Source organism: Lates calcarifer, unplaced genomic scaffold (genome assembly GCF_001640805.2).
Source record: "Lates calcarifer isolate ASB-BC8 unplaced genomic scaffold, TLL_Latcal_v3 _unitig_2452_quiver_2027, whole genome shotgun sequence".
NCBI classification, from domain to species: domain Eukaryota; kingdom Metazoa; phylum Chordata; class Actinopteri; family Centropomidae; genus Lates; species Lates calcarifer.
In genome coordinates this window covers 1-17,138 of record NW_026116226.1, presented here as the reverse complement: position 1 = coordinate 17,138, position 17,138 = coordinate 1, and the positions used below count along the sequence as shown (strand labels likewise).

General features: G+C 37.7%; 1 protein-coding gene and 1 long non-coding RNA gene across 5 annotated transcripts; one reads left to right on the top strand and one right to left on the bottom strand.

Annotated features, from left to right (window-relative positions):
- Positions 1-418: 418 nt before the first annotated feature.
- LOC127140205 (uncharacterized) lies at positions 419-16,944 on the top strand. Of its 2 annotated transcripts, none has more exons than XR_007810561.1 (4): positions 419-553; positions 686-804; positions 15,956-16,020; positions 16,624-16,944. It is a non-coding gene; the product is annotated as an uncharacterized LOC127140205 (long non-coding RNA). The 2 variants fall into 2 exon arrangements; XR_007810562.1 differs by having other exon boundaries at positions 16,619-16,944.
- si:ch73-288o11.5 (translation initiation factor IF-2) lies at positions 6,073-13,778 on the bottom strand. Of its 3 annotated transcripts, none has more exons than XR_007810560.1 (5): positions 13,184-13,778; positions 11,498-11,526; positions 10,123-10,235; positions 7,647-7,747; positions 6,073-7,332 (listed from the first exon to the last, which is right to left on the bottom strand). XR_007810560.1 is itself a non-coding variant. In XM_051068134.1 (5 exons), exons 3-5 carry the CDS (start codon positions 10,233-10,235, stop codon positions 7,113-7,115), a joined length of 621 nt encoding a protein of 206 aa, XP_050924091.1. In that variant the 5' UTR covers positions 11,498-11,526; positions 13,184-13,364; the 3' UTR covers positions 6,073-7,112. The 3 variants fall into 3 exon arrangements, 2 of the variants coding, with proteins under 2 accessions (XP_050924091.1, XP_050924089.1); XM_051068134.1 differs by having other exon boundaries at positions 6,073-7,151; positions 7,279-7,747; positions 13,184-13,364; XM_051068132.1 differs by having other exon boundaries at positions 6,073-7,747; positions 13,184-13,274.
- Positions 16,945-17,138: the final 194 nt, after the last annotated feature.

Genomic DNA, 17,138 nt, shown 5'->3' with positions numbered 1-17,138 from the left:
TATATAAAAGTTAATTATCAACACAATGCGGTTATTCTGTCAGTACAAACATTTGTATTGATTACATATAATATAAAAAGCATTTTTTTCCCATTTCATAATTGTCAGTTTGTTTTTCTTCATTTTGGCCTTTTCCAACCAAAGTTAGTTCAAATTTTAAGTGATTTTAGAGAAGTAAATCAAATGACAACACATTTCCATCCACTGCTGTTGTGTAAATATCAGGAGCTGGTGGAGTTAATTCTCCAGTCAGAGCAGCTTCTTCTGTCCAGTCAGTCCAGGACCAGTTAGTCCACACACTGGTTTCTGTGGGGATTTAGTGTCTTTACTTTACTGGGGACATAATACCCATAATTTCTCTGTGCTTTTATTCTGAAGGTTTAAAAGTTCCTGATGTTTTCTGTTCTGTTTTTCTCCTCAGGACTCAGAGTTGAAGCAACCTTTAACTGATGATCAAATGTTCTCTGTGTAAAAACTGAAAACATCCTTTCTTCAGGAGCAGTGATTCTGTGTTGGACAGGAAACCTTGTTGAACAGTGGCCTACAGCACAAAGTTTGTCACTGTATTGAATTTTTAAAAACATTTTTAAAAGCCTAGTTTAAGTGCAGTTGGATTCTCTAAATACCACAGTTCTCTTTTCCTAATTCCTGATCAGTTCTCCTTCACATCTTTCCTTCACCTCAGGACGTTTTCCATCGAGGTCGAGGAGAGGTGAATAGCAGAGGAGTTTTGAAGTATTCAACCACTGCCCTGAGTTTGTCGAACGCAAGTGAGGCTGGAGGCTGATCACACTTGTGAAGAAGGTAAGGCTAACAAGCTAAGTAATTAGCAGTAAGCATTAGAATTAGCCTTCTCTTTTGATGATAGCTTTTGGCCTTATTTCCTTTTCTATCGTTTTAATAGCGTGGGTAAGAGTGTGTTTGTGTTTCTGGGACTTCAACGTCTCTGACATGAGTTGTGGTTCCGTAACATGGACGGATGTTAAGACAGTGAACACCTCTTTACATCTCTGTGTTCACTTTACAGACACTGTGCGTCTCTGTCATTTTGTGTTTCATTCTGTTCATTTTAAGTTTGTGGTGGCTTAGCATGTCATTGTGTTGTTTTGCATCATTTTGTGTGTCTGTTCCTGTCGTCCGTGATCGACTTCCGTGATTTATTTTTTTGACTATTCCAGCATAAATTGCAGGTTCAGACCCGTTGGGTCTGTGTGTGGACCATCCATTGATCCTCTGTTGTGTATATTTGTGATTAGTGGTTTGTGGTGACTTGATACAAGATTGAACTCAGTTTTGTGTTAAGTACAGACTTGAAAACTAAATTGGATTTGAGCTCTGTGCCCCTCCACAGTGTACTCTGACCACTGTTCATCATTGATTGCCTTCATATGCCTTAAACGGACTCTGTTTTTATGCTTGTGAGACATGTTGAACCCCTGAGATGTTCAATGACAAACCAGGACTTTTCCTGGAGGTGTAGTAAAGTACTTAAGATATGTGTGGATTCAAAATCTGTCATCGTTTTCACCATGTTGTTTGTTTAAAAACAACAACAACAACAGGCAGAGACAATAAGGTAATATCTGAAACAGATTGATATTTGTTTTCCAAACTTGTCATGTTTTTGCATATCAAGCATATTTCTGTTTTTACAGTATATTGACTTTGGACACTGATTCAAAGTACAATTACACAGTTTTAATCTGATGACCAGTATTGTAATGTGCTTCAGCAAGGCAGCTTTATTTATATATCACTGTTTAGATACGAAGCCATTCTTCACAGAGCCATGGATATATATAAAAAACTAGACCTTAAGAAGATATGAAATCACATTTAAAAGAAAACAGAATCAAGGCTTAGTTAATTAGGAGCTGATTGACTTAAGAAATGGCATATACTTACAGTTATATCTGAAAAGAGTAATCTTCAGAAATGGTACAAAGGTTTTTTTTTTTCACAAAGTCAGCAAAATAATGAAAATGAATAATGCAAGCTCATTATCTGATGAAACGTCTGGTTCTGAATGACTCATTCAGCAACTGATAAAGACATAATGTTTGCTAATGCAGAGATTCATGCTTCATGTTAATTTGCTCATTACTGTTTCCCATTCTGGTCCCCCTCCTCTCGATTTCTCTTTGAGGAGGTGCCCGTTTGCTGCGGTGTTGTGGGGAACATTCACACTCTGTAGTACTGATGAGTCCACAGTAATCCCAGTCATTGTTGTCTGTTGTGTAGCACCAGCTGTAAGTTTGGCCATAGGCTCCACACTTGTGATTTGGGCGACAGGTCACGTCTTTGTAGGTGTGGTCTGGATTAGAAGAGCAGTAGTCCCAGCCATCTACAGTGTGGCACCAGGAGTACTTCCCAGACTCATAATACTGACAGTCATCAGTGCAGTCCTTCAGCTTTATGGTTTGATGAATCGTTGTCTTTGACTCCACTCGGCCACATCTGCCCCAGCCTCCTTTCTTCAGCGACACGAGTAATAATCTCCTCCATATTTGTTACAGGGATAGTCTTCATCACAGGCGTTGCCTTTGTAATCAACATCTTTTCTTGGGAGCAGTAATCCCACCCCTTTGTGGAGTGGCACCAGTGGTAGTCGTACCCTCGCTCTTCACAGCCGTCATACACTGCTTATCATGATGGAGGTGTAATATTTCAATGGCAGTCGTGGTGCACGTGTCTCCAGAGGTGGGCCATGGTGAGAGGCAGAGGATGACAGTGAGGAACAGAGGGGGGAGTCTCCTTTGGTTCATCATTTCAGCTCTGTACTGCAGAGAGGTAGTGGAGGAAGAAAGAGAAGAAACAACAGGAGGCAGGAGTCTTTACCAGTCATTCATTAGGTCATAGTTAAAGAAGCAACAACATCAGAGTCATGTCTACTCTGGAAAATGATTTAATTTAATTGATTATTACAGTATTCTATACTGAAAATATTAATAAGAAAACATATGGTATCTAACCTGGAGATGCAATTTGTTGCCCTCTGTTCAGTTACATGGTCTAGTTTTAATTAGTTTTTCTGGAGCTACAAAGCTTTGAATATTTGAAAGTTACCAGGACTAATAGAGAGTTTAGTATAGACCCAGTAAGAAAATATAAATATATATGTACAGGAAAGAAAAAAACTACTATTGTCTTTAATTCAAACTTGTTTGTTATCTCAATTCAAACACATTGTTGCCAAGCTACAAACACCAGACTGAAAAATTCACATCGCAAACCATCAAGTGAAATGAATGTTTGGTTCAGAGTTTGTACAAAAACCAGATAATGTACCTTTGAAATTGTAAAGTCAATATGAAATGTATTTCTCAGTCTTTCAGTCTCTACGGAGAGAGAAAAACCCTCATTTACACTACCTGAGGTTATTTCCTTGTACTTTACCTGTCTGTGGTGAAAGAAGGACTGTCTAACAGATGCCTGGACTCAGATTTCCTTCTCACTGCAAGCTGCTGTTGCAGTGAGTACAGTCTGAAGGGAATGACATTTTTATAGAAGCAGAGTCTGACCATGGCCAAACCCTCCAGAGTTGCACCATGTCTTATTTCAACATGTCCCAAAGAAGGAAGGAGATGAGAAGGACATTCTGCAGTTTGATTTGGGAAGTTCAACATAGACCGTGTAGCATTGATGTTGTAGCCTCATAACCTTTGCAGGTTTAATATTGACTGTTCAGTGCTTATGGACGATCATTTTGAATAGACAGACCTGCAGTCCTTATTAGTTTTAGTTGTGATTGATCATTTTCTGTGACCGTCTCCTGTGGTGTACCTCAAGGCTCCATCATAGGTCCTTTTCTATTTTCCTTTACAATTGATTTTCTAACAAAACACCAGCTGTATTTCTTCATGAAACAGAACCTTCTGTCTCTTTTAACTTGACTTAAGTATATTAATCGCTGAATGGACAAATGTTTTTTTCCACACCCATCTAGCACTGGTATCCCTGATTATGGCTGATAGTGTTGGTAAACCAGTTTACACACACAGTGTGTTTGTTTCCATCTAATGAATATTCACTCAATACTTTTAGCTCTGTTCTCCTGCTTTTGTGATGTGTAAACACCAGTAAGAGTGCTTAGTGAAGAAGTTACACATCTTGGAGATACGTGCTGTATGAATTTACCTTTCAAACAGACTAAATTGCATTTGAAAATATTTTGTAACAACTCTAGCATGTGTGATGCAACCTTTATGACTTTGTTTTCCTTCCCTGTTTCTGCTGAAATATCCTCCTCTGCAGATCAGGATGAACAGATGGATTTCATAAAACTGTCAAAAACACAAAACCAAAACGGTTGCTCAGAAACAGAGGAGCACATTATATACAACACAGTTTATCTAAAGTGCTTTAAACACACAAAAGAAAAGAGACAAACACAAAAGAAGATGAAAGAAAAATAAAAACAGGATGAGGAGAATAATAACAGTAGTGGAAGAGAGATGAGCCACAAAATAGTCCCATTCTCTCTTGCCTACACTGTTAGAGACAGAGCTGAATTAAAACTCCTGATGTTTGTCTACAGAGTGTTAAATGGTCTTGACCCTTCTTATCTAACAAAGACTCAAAGACTTTTGTCTGTCCCATGATCCAGGACTAAGTACTATGAGGACATGACTCTTTATAACTGCCCCCAAAACAATGGGGTTCTCCTCCCTCCCTCCACAATATTCTCTTTATCTCTGCTTTAGTCTGTTTAACTCAGGTTAGTATGAAGTTGAATTATTACAATTGTTTTTCCACAGCAGAGCTAAATACACCACTTACTTTTATTACCACACTACAGTCCTGTACACTCAGTTGGCTGTGAACAGTATAAATAAATTCAGGATCTACTGTTAAAGAATAAAAAAATAACCTCTCATCTTCCTAGGGCTGGTGAAGGTGTCAGGAAGAGATGAGACTCTGTTGAAGGCCAAGTAACTGTTAGTACAAATCCAGTTTAATGAACATATGAAGCAGGGTGTAATGTTCAGAAGTGTCATGTGCAGCATGTTGGTAGTTGCAGGTTGGCTTCCAGTCAGACTTCAGTCTTTTAAAACTTTTCACTGAATCTTTGCTCAGCTGTTGCGGTGCACATTTTTCAGCTACAACTAATTAGTTGGAATTAAATGTTTTGTCTTATGTGTCATGATAAAGTCCTTATAGGCAAGTCTCACCACTCAACAGCCATCTTGTCAATGTCCCCCAGGAGGTTATTTCAGGATAACATCACCAGACCCATGTTTTTGTTTTGTTTGTCTCTTTTCTAACTTTGTCCTTTGTTTCTGAGGAAGTGTTTTGTGCTTTGGACATTTTAATGAAATCTGTTTCCTCTTCCTGAGCTGCAGATTGAAGATTGTGATCTCCGAGGAAAAGGGGAAGTAAACAAAATCATACAGGATGTATTACACATAACATATACATAACATGTTACAAAATATTTCCACTGAGATGCAGAAGGATTTCATATTTCCTGATGCTGCTAAAACTTGTTTACACCTGGATGTGTAAGGCAGTAATGTCAGCTGTAGAGTCTGGAAGAGTTGTCAGGTAAAAACACCAAATCCAGGTGCTGGTCATGATAATGACATTCATGAAAATGTGGATGACCGCCCATAAAACTGTAATTATTGGAGCCTAATGTGCAGTTACATAAGTTGACCACTAAGTGGCACCCCATGCAGGATTGTTTTGTGTTTCTTCACTATAAAATGTTACTTTTCTTAAGATTTATTTCATTAAAAAACAAACTAAATTAGTTATTGCTGAGCTTTTGACAGTGACACTGAGCAAAATGATGCCTGACGAGTGCCTCATCAAGACGAGGCTTCAGTACAGACTATTCTGAATGTGTTTAAAACACATCGTTAGTGATAACCTTCGTCATTTATTCATACCTTTGTTAGTTATTTGTACAAGTAGGAATTTATTAATAAAGTTTAAGGTCACAACATCTTGACCACTTTAAAAATGATGGATAACTGCCAGAAGTCCAGAGTTACAGATACAGGTAGTTTAGGTGCAGAAAGGGACGTCATGGAAATAGTGAGTAGGTATTCAGGTAAAATGAGATGAGGCTTTGAAGCAGAAGGAAGCTTTTATTGTGGTGGTTTGATAATATACATCTGTCTTTTCTCTGTTTCAGAGAGAAAATATTAAATGAATTGGAAACAAAAACAATAAAATGATATGAATGTTAGGTGAATTCTTGAGTCAAGAATGACTCAAGAATTCACACGCTAATTATGACAAAATTTCACACAAATGTCTAATAGGACAAAATGATTAAGTGATGACATTTTACATCCAATGGGTCAAAAGTGAACCTCACTGAGGCATCATAATGTTCTACAAAAGCACTTTTCTGGTCATTATTTTGGAATAAAAGGGGAGATTGTGACCATATTTCCTGCCTCTGCTCTGGTTGGTGGAGGCCGTAATTCTAGTTATTCTATTTCTTAGGGAGGAGAGGAGTGGAGCTTTAGCCAAACAGAATGGGCAGTAGCTTGAGCCACCAAAGCCACTAACCTGTAACCTGCAAGTCCCTGCAAATCTGTTTGACCTAAATCATATCATGGCAGTTTCAAGACCCTGTACCTATCTGCTACCCTAACCACGGCCCCTTCTTCTTCGATTGCTTCTTTGATTGCTTCTTTGATTGCTTTTTTGGTTGCTGCTTAGGTTGATTCTTAGGTTGATTCTTTGATTGATTTTTTGGTTGCTTCTTAGGTTTCCTCTTTGGTTGCTTGTTTGATTGCTTCTTTGATTGCTTCTTCGATTGCTTCTTTGGTTGCTTCTTAGGTTTCCTCTTTGGTTGCTTCTTTGGTTGCTTCTTAGGTTTCCTCTTTGGTTGCTTCTTTGATTGCTTCTTTGGTTGCTTCTTAGGTTTCCTCTTTGGTTGCTTCTTCTGTTGCTTCTTTGATTGCTTCTTTGGTTGCTTCTTAGGTTTCCTCTTTGGTTGCTTCTTTGGTTGCTTCTTAGGTTTCCTCTTTGGTTGCTTCTTTGGTTGCTTCTTCGATTGCTTCTTTGGTTGCTTCTTTGGTTGCTTCTTTGGTTGCTTCTTCGATTGCTTCTTTGGTTGCTTCTTCTGTTGCTTCTTCCCCTGCTGTTAATGGCTGCTATGGATGGGCTGGTGTTGCGCCTAGGTTGTATATCATCTGAGACACAATAAGGTGTAACTTGTCCATTAGTTGAGCAGCTGGTGCACTGCATTGGATTATTTGTTTGATCATCTGGCTTTTTACAACGGAATATGTTCTCAAGTTCGAGACCTGATTTACTCACAAGGTTTTGAAGGGCTTCAGCTCTCTGCGCCTCAGTAGTGGACATGTTTGGATTCTTGGATATGGATATGAGAGTAAACACAAAAGCATAATGTTTCCATTTCTTAATGAGACTTAGATTTCTAAGGATGTTTTGGGGATGTGTTTCACTTGTACATTTATGGTAACATGGGGATCCGAGGACATAGAAAAGCAACAAATCGTGATCATGATCAAAATTGTTTTGATCATCCCAGTCTTTAAAGTTTTGTAGTACACGATACTCAGCATGAATATCATCTCCTTTTTTCCCTGGCTTAAATTTGGCTGCAACTATCCTGTCTACCATATACACATTGCCCTCTCTTATTGTTTCATTAACACTGACACCGTTCTCAGTGGTGAGGATTTGGTTGAAATCATAACTTCCTGGCTTGTTCTCCTTCTCTGGGATGCTCACTGCCATACTGAACATCCTCCTGGCATTGAACCTGTAAAAGGAAATATACACAGAGTATTACTAGGTTGCATGACATCAATGCAACAGAAATGAGATCATGAGACTTGTCTACAAGTCCAGTCAATAGAAAATCTAAATACGAGATCCAAAAATGTATACTCTTTAGTAGGGATGTCTCCCCAGCCATTTACACATGATTGTAAATTGTGTCCACATGCTTTTGTTTACATGGGATGTTGATGGAGCAGTGCTGTCACAATTTGTACTAAGAGGAACAATTGTGTGCAGAGTGGGTAATACTCTCCATTTAATGACATACGTTTGTTTTGTATTTTGCCACTGTGCCTTCAATGTACTGAATAACCTGACAATTGAGTTGATTCATATACAGTCAATGACAATTTACTTTACTTTAGAAAGCTGTTACACCAGCATGATACAAATGTTAACATTTACTTTTCCTCTTCCTGCCAAATTGAAGCAACCTTCTGCTCCCATATTTATACCACAAACTTTGAAATGTGTTCTTGAATCTGAAGAAATTACATTACATACTATAAATTGACTCTGCACTCTTTAAGTTTCATACCTCCACCTGGTGAGCATGTATGCACAGAAACCAACTCAAGTCAAGTCAATTTTATTTATATAGCGTCAATTCACAACAGAAGTTATCTCGAGGCACTGTACATATAGAGCAGGTCTAGACCGAACTCTTTATCTTATAAACCTTTACAGAGAGAGATCCAACAGATCCACCATGAGCAGCACTAGGAGACTGTGGCAAGGAAAAACAGAAATCTCGAGCAGAACCAGACTCAGGGTGGGCGGCCATCTGCCTCAAACAAGTCATCGATATCGATGATGTGCTGAAGCCTGGCTGCAAGAACCAGTTTAAGGGACATTAAATGTCACCTCCTTGCAGAGGCGTAACTACCATAAATGTAGTTAATGCAGGTGCATTGACCATATCAAAAGAACTCAAACATCTCCAGCACTGAGTACAGTATACATTAGGCAACTGCACTTAAATGGTTAGCAGTAAGTATTTATACTTATACTGCTATTAGTTGTATTGCTGTGTTAGCAGTTAATACTTTAATTATCACTACTATCATTACTACTGCTGTATTACTGGCCTCATCTTACATCTGATATGGAACCTGTGTTATGCTATGTTCTTCTTTCGCTATTCTCTACCCCCTCTCCCCCCTCTCCCCCTCTCTCTCCTTCTTAACCCAACCGGTCGAGGCAGATGGCCGCCCACCCTGAGTCCGGTTCTGCTCGAGGTTTCTGCCTCTTAAAGGAAGTTTTTCCTTGCCACTGTCTCCTAGTGCTGCTCATGGTGGATCTGTTGGGTCTCTCTCTGTAAATACCTATTTTAAAGAGTACGGTCTAGACCTGCTCTATATGAAAAGTGCCTTGAGATGACTGTTGTTGTGATATGACACTATATAAATAAAATTGAATTGAATTGAATTGAATAATAATGTGTTAACCAAGTCATCTGCTCCACAGTGTCCTTGATGTCATTCATTCACCAACACATGTAATAGTTTTACACATACAAGCATGTACTTATTGACTCATACCTCTCTGTTACATTTCTAAATTATGTCTAAATAAGGAGTAATGGACAGTTTGAGTTTCAAAAATGTGCCAAAGTGGAATTCTGGGTTATGATATATTGTGATGGGCAGGACCCACTTTAACCATCTTGTACTGGGACCTGTTGCTGACTCGTTACACCACCTGAAATTAGTGAGGTAGATTAAGGGAAAATTGTACTAGTTACATCTCTGTACTGCTCGTCTGCTATTCCACTTCCAAAGGTGATCGAGCATTTTCCCTTCATGGCCCAAAACAGTGGAATAGTTTGCCACTAACAATTAGAGCTTGTTCCACTGATATATTTAGAAGAAGGCTAAGGACCTGTCTTTTTTCTGTACCTGGTTAATTGTCATTAAGACATGATTCCATCTTTTCTTTGTTTTTATTTGGTCTCTGTACCTTGCTGTTTATTATTTTATCCAGATATTCTAAGGTTTTATTATTTTACTTACATCTTTTTATTTATGGCTGTGTTCACAGACTGCTTCACAATAAAATCTTTCCAGGGGCTCTTTGGTGAAGGGTTCTCAATACGAAACACCAGAGAGGGAAATGTGTCATTGTGGGACTAATAAAGGATTATCTTATTAGTAGTGGACTTTATTACAGCTCTAAGCACATATTAAATGAGAGTGATGGTAGATGGGTGATCAAGATCAGTGAGCAGCTCACTAAGCAAGAGGAAAACCTGCCAATGACTGCAATACTACACTAGATAAAAAAAATGCTCTGTCCACTCTAGTTTGAGTTCCTTGTATACAGTATTATATAATGTTTTAGAACTAGTGGACTTACTTCTCCCAGATCGCATCTACAATTTTGGCGAGTTCATTCTGGTCCACAGCAAAACTGTTTCCAGCAAACAGCAACAAAGACAAAGTCAGAGCCGTCCAGGAGAATCCAGTCATCTGAACACAAGATCGACAACACATTATTTTAAAAATATATTCAGCTGCTGTAGGTGTCTTTTGCACCTGTTTAACACAGGGACATAACACCAAGCTACCCATATACCTGATTTATTTATCAGTGTGATCTGAGGGTGGTACCAGCGGAAAGACTGTGCTACTGAAATCAAATCAGCTCTGAAGCTGTGCTTTGAGCCTGATCCCAAAAACAATACAACATGTGATACTTAGCATATTAACGTCCTGATATTGTGAGTGAGCATGTCAACATGTTGACATTTCTAATTGTTAGAACCCTGCTCAGAGTACAGCAGACTTAGGCCGTTACTTGTTAAGGTATCATCTCATGAATTCAACTTGAAATTTTGACCTGCTGGTGGTGTCAGTTATTAGGTCATTAGGATTCTTTGATCTAGGATCAAAATTAATTACAGTCCATTAAATAGTTTTTAAAACATTTTCTTAATGACAGAAAAAACATCATGATCATCCCTGCACAAGCAGGCCAACAGTTTGTGGTAAAAACTTGTAATAATGACTAATCCTTTGCACTTAGTTCCAGTACATTTGATCATCAACATTAATCTTTGCTCCTGGAGTCGCAAGTCGCCAAGCAATCACTCCCTGCTGACAGACACATTTTGAACAGGCACTACACTAGTCTCTCTATGAGAACAAACAAATCTTAACTGAATATTTCCTGGTGCTGTTAAAAGGTGTTTGCATCTGCAGAAGTGTTTGGAAACACCACAGGAAAAAGTGCCTGTATTGTTTCAATTTAGCTTCAATCTAGCTGTTTAACCATCTGCATGGAACTGTTGTGAAACAGAGTTGTTGCCACAGATGTAATAATTTGATAATGGTAAAGGCTAAAACACGGAGAAACAGCAGCTGAATTAATGAAACTTTTCATGACCAATGTTTCAACAAAGTATTGGAGCCTGGCATGCAGTTACCTGAGTTGACCACTAAGTGGTGTCCTTGCACCATTTACTCACGCATTATTGGCATGGCCAACAATTTAATGTGGCAAATGAATTTTAAATTTATTAGTTGAAGGTATTTTTAAAATGTTTTGAAACTTTTACTTTTAATGACTAATCTTTTGCACTTAATTCCAGTACATTTGATAACTAACATTAATCTTTGCTCCTGGAGTCGCCAGTAAAGATTTATGTCCCACACTTGGCCTGCCTTTGTAAAAACTGGAGATAGAAAGTTGTGTCCAACTTCAACAGGTTCAGAATCATGGCAGTACTTACCTTCACTGCTGCTGCCAACAGGTTCTGATCTAAAACAGAAAGGACACCACACCCACAGATGGAAATTACAAACGGTGTTTAATTTAAACTGTTAGTTCACTGATAAGAACGTTTGGACCCTCAGCCTCTAGACCAATTAAAACATGATTTAAAAATCACATTCTGCACATTTTCTAACTTTGTCCTTTGTTTCTGAGGAAGTGTTTTGTGCTTTTGACATTTTCATGAAATCTGTTTCCTCTTCCTGAGCTGCAGATTGAAGATTGTGATCTCAGAGGAAAAGGGGAAGTAAACAAAATCATACAGACTGCATTACACATGACATAAATAATACATAACATGTTACAAAATATTTCCACTGAGATGCAGAAGGATTTCAGTTTTTAATAGGAGTGATTTAAGTTTCACAAGGTATTAATTTGCAGCATTGTTTTATGTTGAGAGCCTTTCAGGACAATTAATGTTTGATCAACAGTGCAGGAAACCAGTGGAACACATTAACAAAGACACATCTACCATCATATCCCTGGTTATAGCTGATGTGTTTCTAAAACAGTTAACCAGGAGACATTTGGAGTTGTGGAGGTGGATTTATACTACGAGAGCAGTGCAGCTACTGGACAGTTTACAGCGTGAACATGCTAAGGTTTAAGTAAAGGCAGAGCATGAAGAAAGTTGGATAAATGCGGGCCAAGCAATCAGCCTCTGCTGACAGGCACAGTTTGAACGGGCACTACACTAATCCCTCTACAGTGACAACAAATTTAACTTTATATTTCCTGATGCTGATAAAACTTGTTTACACCTGGATGTGTAAGGCAGTAATGTCAGCTGTAGAGTCTGGAAGAGTTGTCAGGTAAAAACACCAAATCCAGGCGCTGGTCACGATAATGACATTCATGAAAATGTGGATGACCGCCCACAAAGCTCTGATAATCTTATGAATGATCAATGTTTCAACAAATTATTTGAGCCTAATGTGCGGGTACATAAGTTGACCACTAAGTGGCACCCTTGCAGCATTTTTGTGCAGGACTCTATAGTTCTGAAGTTTCTTCACTATAAAATGTTACTTATCTTAAGATTTATTTCATTGAAAAGCAAACTAAAGTAGTTATTGCTGAGCTGTTGACAGTGACACTGAGCAAAATGATACCTGACGAGTGCATCACTGGTGGGTGTGGTTACAGGTGCAACAGGTGCCACTGAGCTAATTTCTGACCACACCTGACAAAACCCAGCATCAGAGGTGAAACAGGCTTGAAACTTTCCAAAAACGTTGTTAAACCAACTCTGAAACTCTCTAGATGTTTAATGTTACACCCTCGAGTTCTCAGATCTCTACTGTTTATTATTTAAAGTCCAATCACAAAGTAAAGTGTCAGCAGTGAGCTGAGGAGTAATTTCCTTAAAATGTATTCCTAAATATTGAAAGTAATATCATGGTAAATGTTCAGCTTTGCTCCTCCAGCAGAACATCTTTTTAGAGTTAAGCTGATTTGTCAGAAAATAAATAGCAAAGACTTGACAACAACATTTGACATTTTCTTTAAAAAATCAACTTCAGAATGTAAACCTTGGCTTTAGAAACATGTAACAACCTTAGTAGATTAATTGATAATGAAAATAATCATTACTTGCAGCCGAAGTCTTTGCCCTGAGGACTGAAAATTTTATTTCATGTACCTGCTCTGGTGGTGACAGGTGTCTGAAGGATTGAAGTCGTCAGTCTTCTTGTGTTCAGGGGAAGGTGTAGCTGTAGTGAACACTGTCAGGAGGAAGTGATTTTATTTTTATAGAGGACAGAGAGACCATGACCAACCCTCTCACAGTTGCATTGTAACCTTATTTGACCTAAACTATCAAAAAGTAGGAGGAGGAAGATTAGAATAATTTGTAAATTATAATTGAAGAAGTCTTTAAGGTAAACGCTCATGTTGTTTTATTAGCATTGATGCAAAATCACTTCCAGGCTGGACTATTGTAATTCATTATTATCAGGCTGCCCCAACAAGTCTCTGAAGACTCTGCAGTTGATCCAAAATGCTGCAGCACCATTACTGATCACTGACAGGACCCAGTTTCTCCACTCAGTTGTCACCTAGTGCTGCTCATGGTGGGAACTGTTGGGTCTCCTGTTGTAAATGTAATAATATAAAGAGTACGGTCTACACCGGCTCTATATGAAAAATGCCTTGAGATAACTTCTGTTGTGATTCGGCACTACATAATTAAAATGGAATTAAGTTGTATTTCTTTGTCTTGAGTGTCTGATAGTAAACCAAACATAAGGTCAGTGTGTCTTGTATTCCTGAAAACCCTGCAGTAAGATGAAAATGGCTGTGAAGCCAGATGTGGCCTGTATGTCAGAATGTGCTTTGGTGCAGCAACATACAAATAAAAACACTGAGTCATGTTTGCTGTCACACTCTCAGAAAGCTTAGTCATCAAGAGTTAGAGATAAGATGAAGACTTCTGCCCAGTGAATGACTTGCAGAGTCACCTCAAAACCGAAATCTTCCTTTTTTTTATCTTGCCCCACCATGTATTCATGAGAACCATGAATGGAGTGAAACAGTAAATTTACACGTACCCACCAATGACAGGAAGTTATTACACACTGTAAAGCACTTTGGATTAATGAACTATATTAATGCAGTTAATTTACTGTTAATTACAAAGAGGACTTTGTTGATGAGCTTTTCAAATTAGTCGTTCATTCACACAGTCCAGTTGTTGCTTTGATTCTCACCCCAGAGTTTGTTTAGAAGTGGTCGTGTGATTTAGTCTTGTGTTAAACGTCTTGTGTTAGTCTTTTTAAGTCAACCACATCCTGTGACTTTTCAGTCAAGTTTTTGTTGATTAAACATTTCTACATGTTAGTCTTACCTCAGTCAAAGTGAACCATGACTGTTTCAGTCTATTTTTAGTCGATGAAAACTGTGACAAAAAAAAAAACAGTCATCAACTAAGATAAAGAGGTGTTGGCTAGTCACTATCTCGGCTTTGTCATGGAAAAACAAGGGTGTTGACGAATATTTCAACACCAAATATGTTCAGTATGAAAATACCCTTTTAATGGTTTCTCTTAGAATTCACCCCCGAACCAACAGTGCTGAGATACTGTTTGTGTGTTTTTGTCGGATGAACATGTAGTCGACTACTTATCAAATCATGTTGACTAACATGATATGGACTTAGTAATTCTGGAGATAAACATGTAGGGAACTCAGAGATTCTTGTCATGTCTCAGATGTTAAATACGAAGAGTAATGAAATGTACCAGAGAGAAGTGCTCCCCCTAGTGTAAGGTGTTGGATGTGCAGAGAGCAGAAGGCTAATGTCTCATCTCATTGTAGGCAAAGATACCTTTGTCCTCTCTCTCTGGTCACTAAATCTGCTGTAGCTACTACTTCTGATGCTCTTTTAAATGTACAACCCCTCTCTAATTAGACTTATGTATGAAGTGATTTTGTTTTATCAGAAATCTTGATTTTATGTTTTTCACTGAGATTTGACCACAGCTTGTTTTTAGAATTATGTCCCCTCAGATTATGATTTTATCAGCTCCCCAGAGTTCGTGGTTGTGGCGGTGGGCTAGCTGTTATTTTTAAAGACTCCTTTAAACCTTCTGTCCTCCTTATTGTTATCTATTGTCTGTTTTTTTAATCCAGAATTAGATCCTCTGTTTCTTTTAATGACCTTCAGAGTTAGCTGCTCCCTTGGGCAGCACTGAAACCTGAGGAACTTGGACTGAAACCTCACTGTCTGCTTTTAAATCTCTCAAAACTGACATTTGACTGACTTTTACATAATTATTTTATCTGTTGCTTTTATGTGTCATTGTCCGTTTTACATGTTATTTTATTTGATTTAATGATTAGGACAAGCACCAATCATAAGGTCAGTGTATTTCTGAAACCCTGCAGTAAGATGAAAATGGCTGTGAAGCCAGATGTGGCCTGTATGTCAGAATGTGCTTTGGTGCAGCAACATACAAATAAAAACACTGAGTCATGTTTGCTGCCACACTCTCAGACAGCTTAGACATAAAATGAAGACTTCTTCTCAGTGAATGACTTGCAGAGTCACCTCAAAACCAAAATCTTCCTTTTTTAAATCTTGCCCCTCCATGTACAGTGAAACAGTAAATTTACATGTACACACCAATGACAGGAAGTTATAACACACTGTAAAGCACTTTGGATTAAAGAAATTATAAATGCAGTTAATTTACTGTTAATTACAAAGGAGACTTTGTTGATGAGCTTTTCAAATCAGTCGTTCATTCACACAGTCCAGTTGTTGCTTTGATTCTCTTGTTGGCTCTTCAGTATGTGAGGCTTTTTCTTATTGTAAACTGCCCATTTTCTGAAAATGTTCCTGTATGTTTCTGTGTTAATAGGTAACAGTGTATTGATTATTTTCCTTTGTATATTTGTCTTTTATTTCCTCCAGGTGTCACCACTTGGTTGTCGACTGCAGAGAGTCCTCGTACCATAAAGATGTTGTTTGAGACAGAGGTAATTTACAACAGCATCACATCAACTGTCCAACATAGAGGGCTGACAGTAAATGATAAATGTTCAGACACTGATCTGAAGTCTGAGGAGTTTAGAATTTCTCCCAAAAAATAGACTAAATTCATTAATAAAGTTTATTTACATAGTTCATGAATGAACAGGTCAAAGAAAAGGAAGAATCACAGTATTAAAATTAATAACTTATTTTTCCAAAGTCAGAGGAGAATGCCTGTAAAATAATGGAAAGATAAATACTGATAAGATAAATGTTTTTTTTTTTTTCTCAATTAATCTCAAGAATAAAAAGCCTAGTTTTAAATGAATTAATTCACTAAAGATGAAGGTAGGAAAAGATCTTCATTCTTTTAAAAACAGACCAGGAAACAAAATGTGCCTTTTGATGCCTTACTATACTTTGACGTTACAGTGCTAGAGGAGAGAATAAAACATAGTGCCTCCTAGTGGTCAAATGTTTGTCATTGCTGTGGTTTGTTGGCAGTAAGATGGTGGAGTTCTTCTGTCAGTTTGTCATTTATAAAGTGAATCTGTTTTCTGACTAACAGATTCATTTCTCTGTTGTTTTCTCTCCTCCCTCAAGTTTAGATTTTCAGCTGCTGTCGTCTTCTCCTGCAGAGACAAAAGACGTTAATAACAAAAACTGTCCTGAGCTTAAAGGCCTACACAAATTTATTGTTATTTAATACTATGACATTTTTTTTGACATTTTTTGATGTTTTTAGACCATTTTTGACACCTTACTATACTATGACTTTTTTTTTTATTTTTATTTTTTTACATTTTTTGATACCTTACTATATTATGACATTTTTGGACATTTTTTGACACCTTACTATACTATGACATTTTTGACCATTTTTGACAGTTTTTGACGCCATACTGTACTATGACATTTTTTGATCGTTTTTGACACCGTACTATACTATGACATTTTTTTCACATTTTTTCACATTTTTTGACACCTTACTATACTATGACATTTTTTTTGACGCAAATTTTGTTGCCTTACTATACTATGACATTTTGTTTTGACACAACTTTTTTGACAACACTTACTATACTATGACATTTTTTGACCGTTTTTGACACCTATACTATGA